General features: G+C 50.3%; 1 protein-coding gene across 2 annotated transcripts; it reads left to right on the top strand.

The window, feature by feature from the left end:
- Window positions 1-394: 394 nt before the first annotated feature.
- Window positions 395-5,609, top strand: ZNF691 (zinc finger protein 691). 2 transcript variants are annotated; one of them, XM_004705258.4, is made up of 2 exons: window positions 395-445; window positions 4,147-5,609. In XM_004705258.4, the coding sequence occupies exon 2, from the start codon at window positions 4,156-4,158 to the stop codon at window positions 4,975-4,977; it is 822 nt and encodes a 273-aa protein (XP_004705315.1). In that variant the 5' UTR covers window positions 395-445; window positions 4,147-4,155; the 3' UTR covers window positions 4,978-5,609. The 2 variants fall into 2 exon arrangements, with proteins under 2 accessions (XP_004705315.1, XP_045154966.1); XM_045299031.1 differs by lacking the exon at window positions 395-445 and adding an exon at window positions 2,793-3,698.
- Window positions 5,610-6,072: the final 463 nt, after the last annotated feature.

The raw sequence follows: 6,072 nt of genomic DNA, 5'->3' as shown, positions 1-6,072 counted from the left end.
TGCTGTATATTAGGATAGTCAAGGGTCACCAATGCCAACGAAAGCAGAAACGTGTGTCTTCCTGACACCTTGAAGCTTAGCTTTACATATTCTGCAAGTTCCGAGGCATGTGGTTCCGCACTGGGTGGTCTGGACGGAAAACCTGAGCGCGCAAGCAACTCGAAAGCCCTTGAAAGGGAATCGGATCGCCCGCGTTTGGTTCTAAACTTTATACATTTCTTCTCTCAAAACTACTACTCCCAGCGTGCCACGAGAGAGGCCAGAGCTGATTGGTAGTTCCGTCTGGCAGTTTGATTTATGACAACCATCCCAGCCAATGAAAATGAAGAATCAGCTGCTGAAGCCAATCCCGGAGACGTAGGGCGGATCCCCCCTGAGTTCCGTCTCCGGCTCCTTCCGAGGCCGACCGCAGCTGCCCTGTCCCTGGCGGAGCGGCGGGAGCGAGGTGGGTCTGGGGGCGGCCCGAGGTCGTGGGTCTGGGGGAGGCGCACAGGGCTTGGCAGAGAACGCTGAGCACGGCCCTTTGCCTTCCCACAGAGGAGTTGGAGGCGGTTGCTTTGCTCCCCGGACCCAACGGGGAGCAAACGGGGGTCTGTGGCCCCTCCATCTCCACCCGAGCCCCTCTTTGAGGCCCTCACGGCTCGTCCGCCGTTCGGGGCCTCTGTCCGCGGGCGCTTCTCCAGCGGGCCGTTGAGTACCCCAGGCCTCTTGCCACTGACCATCCCTTTGGGGTCTGCCTCACCTCGCCACCCCTCCCTCACAAGCCCGCTTGCATTTCAGCACGCAGTTTCTGCCCTCTAGGGCCCAGTACCCTTGGACTCCGCTATGGATTTTTCCTGCCCCCAATATACAGCCTCTGCTCTGGGTCTCCGACTCCATGGCCCTCCCCGATCTCCTACCGACCCGACACCCAGCTCCCCTGGCCTCTCCAGGCGGTCCCTCTCCTGATCCCGTTACCCAGCCCTGCACGTGGGCCTAGAGACCCCGAACTTTGGCCCTTGGAGTCTCCTTCCCCTCCCGCTAATCCAGACCCCCAGCCTTCATCATCTGTGCTCTGTATCCCCATCGTCTTGGCTCCTAAACCTGGCACCTTTGCCCCTTGAAGCCCTCCCCCCGCCCCCAGATCAGAAATGTGATAGGGCAGTGCCTCTATTTTAGCTGCCACAGCCCTCTCAGTACTCAGTGGACAGGGACCCTCGGTCTGCAACTCAGTCTTGCTCAACCCCTCACCCCCACCCCCACCCCATGAGTACCAGCTCGGGTGCTGCCTCTTCCATAAGCTGCCCACCCTGATCTTATCTGGGAATTAAAAAAATCTGTCTGTCTGTCTAGCTACCTATCATCTATCTCTCTCTTCCTTCCGCTACCCCCCACCCCCTCCCATACTAGTCTAGGGGTGAAGAGGACTGCCCAGTTTTCCCTTGAGCAAGTTTCATGATTTCTGAGTCTCCGTTTTCTTGTCTCTAAAATGTGGATGATTTTAGAGACGAAATGAGATGATTCACATGTAGTGCTTAGTCCAGGATCTAGCACTTGGTAAAGAGCTTAAACAAGATGTTAATTATTATTATCTGTGTCTGTGTAATGTGCTAGGCACTGAGGGGTGGGTACAAAGGTCATGAAGAATAAGAACACAGTCTCTATCCCATGGACACTTAACTTACTATACTCGACGGCAGTTTTTGGGGTTGGGGGCTTGTATCATGCACCAGACGATAGACTGTTTAAGGAGGGGCACCATAATCCTGAATCTTTTTGCTTCGGTTCAGGGGGGAGTAAATGCTTGGTAAACTGTAGATTCTCAGCAGAGCCAAATTGGAAGTGGGTGAAAGTGGGTAGCTCATTACATAGACTGGCATCCTCGGTGGGTGGGTGCTGTAGTAAATTACGATCACATTCATTCAGTCATTCAACAAACACTGAGTGCCAGGCCTTGTGCTGGAAAACAAGGTGACTAAGACCCAACCCCTGCACACAGTTGTTCGTTGACTATTAGCAGAAGCATAAGTGTTCGCAGATCAATTGCATCTTCCTGTAAAAACAAGCATACCTTTGATTCCGGGGGTACATGGGGAGGAAATGGACAGGAACCAGGAGAGTACTGAAGAATTGTGGGTCAGAACAGACAGGTGAGCATGAAATGGGTTTTGGAGACAGAGGCCTGGTTGTCACTTCTTTAATTCATTCGACAGACACGGAATACCTATTATAGGAGCTCTGGTGGCAGTCAGGTGAGCGCTGGAATGCTCACTGCAAAGTTGGCTTTTCAGCACCACCAGCAGCTCCTCAGGGGAAAGATGAGGCTATTGTGCGTGTGAAGATTTATAGCCTACGCAGGACACCCTCCGTAGGATCGCTAGGAGCTGGAATCAACTCTATGGCAGTGGGTTGGTTTTGGTTTATAGAAGCCTGGACCTCCTGGGTGGTGGAAATGATTAAAAACCTCAACTGCTAACCAAAAAGTTGGAGCCTCAAGTCTACCCCTCCCCCAAGAGGTGCCTCCAAAGCAAGGCCTGCCAATCTCCTGATAAGAAATCAACCACGGAAAACCTTATGGGTCACGGTTCTACTCCACACACAACGCCGCCTCCTTGGCAGCTGCTTTAATACATGCCTGTTATTCCTTTAGGCGTTGGGGTTACATTGGTAAATAAAACAACAATTCTGAGTTGGATAGTAAGTTATAATCATAAATAAATAGGATATTAAACAGTGAAAACAGGTTTTGGGGCTGGAAGACTGAATGTGGGAGGCTAGTTGTAATTAAAAAAAACCTGGTCAGGGAACTGCATTAAGAATAAATTGTTAGGTGTCAGGATGACCGAGTGGTCTAAGGCGCCAGACTCAAGAATAAATTGTTTAAAAAAATTGTTTCTCATATTGCATCTTTTTTTTTGAAGTGAAGCCAGCCTATAATATTTCATATTGCTTAACAAAATTCTTGAAGAAACACCAGCAAGAATGGATAAACCACAGCTCACCTCCTTTTTTTGTTTTTAAAGTTTTGTTGGAAAGTAGCCACTCTGGTGCTTTACAGAAGTTTGCTGATCTTTGCTACTTAAAGATTTGAGGCTTGATTGCCTGTCACATTTCAGAAGATTATATACAGTCTTGTATAAATTTTTAATTAAAACGTTATATTAACAAGAGAAGGGCTCTATTTCATTCTTTTGTTCTTCAGAGAGCCAGGACATGGTACACTCAGCAGTGGTAATAAGAGCTGCCATTTGCGGAATGGCTAGTGTGTACCATACTCCACACTCAGCCTATTGCAGGCATTTGCTCTAATACAAAGCCTATCAGTTTTAGTGGTGAGGGAGTTGAGGCTCAGAGTGGTTAAATAATGTTCCCAGAGTTATAAAAATAATTCTCAAAGATAATCTCACACCATTGAGATTCAACCCTCGATCTGTCCTCTTCGGTGTCTTCCATCACTCTCGCCATTTTCCAAAAATACTTGCTGACTTGAAGGCATTATGCGCCTTTTATTTTCTGCCAGCAATACCCTCTCATAATTCCGTGCTCCCTCCCACATCCCTTTGTGCATGTCACTCTGGCCAGTGTCTCCACCTGCCCACTCTGCTTTGGAAATGTTATTCTTCTTCAAGGCCTGGGAGAAACGCCCCCCTCTTCTCATCTCAGGAGGACGTTCTCCAAATTCCCTGTCCATGGCTCTCGAAACAAGTCGGTGCAGCTTGGTAAGCTTTTTCTGATGTGTTGGGCACAGGTGTATGTAGGTGTGTGCATGCGGGAGGGGAGCGGGCTAAGCTGAGGACGGTGCAGCACTGGGCAGTGTTTTGTTCGGTTGCACTCAGGGTTGATAGGCATCAGGACCACCTTGATGGCACCTAACAGTGACCCCATTTAGGAAAGTACCATTCAGACTTTACAAACATCATCTGTTGGTGGTGGACATCAAGCCTTCTGTTGTTTTGCTGGTGGGTAGCTTTAAGGACTTGTGTAAGTTTGTCACTTGAAAGTTTCTAAGTAAAGGGATGCTATCCAAGCATTCCAAGTAGTTGAGGGTTTGGTTTTTTTTCTTCCGGATGGTGGTTCCAAATACCCCTTTGAAACAAAACAAGCAATTTCCTGTGGTCTGGCCTGGCCGTCAAAATAAAGATGTTGGCCGTTTGTGTTCATTCTCAGGGTTCAGAGATGGGCAGTGAAAAGGCGCAGAAACCGGAGCAGCACCTGCCTGAGGAAGGGGAACTGGGTAAGCCGTGGAGAGCGGATGACTCGGTTGGGGAGAAGGAACCCACGCAGAAGAGGCCCCCAGGAGCTCAGCGAGAAAAGCTCTGGGGCACAGCTGCTCCAATTGGCCAGTCCGAGAGCCCCATTGCTCACCCAAAGCCTGAGGTAGATGAGAAGCCCTTTCTTTGTGCCCAGTGTGGCAAAACTTTCAATAATACCTCCAACCTAAGAACACACCAGCGGATCCACACTGGCGAGAAGCCTTACAAGTGTTCGGAATGTGGCAAGAGCTTCTCCAGAAGTTCCAACCGCATCCGGCACGAGCGGATCCACCTGGAAGAGAAGCACTACCAATGCCCCAAGTGTCAGGAGAGCTTCCGGCGGCGCTCGGACCTCACCACGCACCAGCAAGATCACCTGGGTAAGCGGCCCTACCGCTGTGACGTGTGCGGCAAGAGCTTCAGCCAGAGTGCCACGCTCGCTGTGCATCACCGCACCCACCTGGAGCCCGCGCCCTACATCTGCTGTGAGTGCGGGAAGAGCTTCAGCAACAGTTCCAGCTTTGGGGTGCACCACCGCACCCACACGGGCGAGAGGCCTTATGAGTGCACAGAGTGTGGGCGGACTTTTAGTGACATCTCCAACTTTGGGGCCCATCAGAGGACCCACAGAGGGGAGAAGCCCTACAGGTGCACTCTATGCGGGAAACATTTCTCCCGGAGCTCAAATCTCATCCGGCACCAGAAAACTCACATGGGCGAGCAGACTTTGAAAGATTCCGGTTGAAGGAGAGACCTCCCAACCTGCCGTGGAAAGTTCTTTAGGATCTGCTGCTGTTCCCCTGGGCCTAAAGCCACCCATCCCTCTTTGGAGAGTAGTTTCCTGTAGCCTCTGAATCTGGAATCTCTAAGAAGTCCTGAAAAGGGGACTCTGAGGGAAAATCTTTCTCATTCCAGGCCAGTTTCTTGCCTTAGAGTGCTGGAGGAAGGACCCCGTCTTGACTGGACCTCCTTGGTGTGGAAGAGAAATCGATCTGGTTCCGAATATGCTCATGCTCTTAGGGCAATAGCCCCCTGGCCTTTGAGGCAATCCCTTGGAGGTGGGGTCACTGTCGAAGGGCCTTCATATTATACGTGAACTGCTTGACATTAGGGCACACCGCAGTGGCTACTAGCTTCCCCCGGCTGTGCCCTCAACTTTGACTCTAGGTCTCTGGGCTGGGAAGAAGGACCTTCCCATTGGAAGGGGCCTCTTGACTTGGAGAAGAAATTTGAGGTCCTGTGTTAGGAGTTACAGGGGAGTCCTCAGGGAGCCAGGAACCAGGGACTTTCATGCTCCCACAAGTTTATTAACATGTTCCTCCCCATTCCAACCTGAGCCTGTTTCCTCTGAGATTGGCAGTAAAAACCCTTCAATGAAAAGAACTTGTGTACTCATTTGGGGGGCATTATTTGGGGAGATTGTTCTTCAGTCACTTGGGAGGGAGTCACACTCCCAGAAAGAATGAGATAGCCACTCTTAAAAGCAAAGAAAGTAGGCCGAGTCTCTAGGGGTTTTGAAAGAGGAGTGGTAGAGGAAAGGAACTAATGGAGTGTCCACTACATGATTTAATCCTACCGTTTGCTGCCACGATCTTCGTTTTCCCATCAGCTCTCAGAGGAATCAAGTGAGGGCACAGAAATGAGGGGAGTTGGAGTCACTTGCTAGGGAGCCAGGATTCAAACTTCCGGCCCTCCTTGAGTCCACGCGGACGCTCCTGACCACGTTCATCCTGCTGCGTTCTGAAGGATGGGCCACGGGGGTCTGGCATGGGAGATGCGAACCTGGTGGCGTTTTTTTTTTGTTTTTATTATTTTTTAAAAAATTATTTTATTTTATACA

The sequence above is a fragment of the Echinops telfairi genome, unplaced genomic scaffold (genome assembly GCF_000313985.2).
Source record: "Echinops telfairi isolate 266 unplaced genomic scaffold, ASM31398v2 ScPeMD7_7457;HRSCAF=8495, whole genome shotgun sequence".
Taxonomy (NCBI): Eukaryota; Metazoa; Chordata; class Mammalia; order Afrosoricida; family Tenrecidae; genus Echinops; species Echinops telfairi.
Note: the sequence above shows the minus strand (reverse complement) of the source record. Positions and strands in the feature narration are given on the sequence as shown.

Bases quoted from the DNA above. Each gene is read 5' to 3' on its own strand.
- ZNF691 (XM_045299031.1), top strand. From the start codon at position 3,546: ATGTCACTCTGGCCAGTGTCTCCACCTGCCCACTCTGCTTTGGAAATG. The intron at 3,699-4,146 runs GTAAGCTTTTTC...GTTCATTCTCAG, and splicing joins AAACAAGTCGGTGCAGCTTG to GGTTCAGAGATGGGCAGTGA.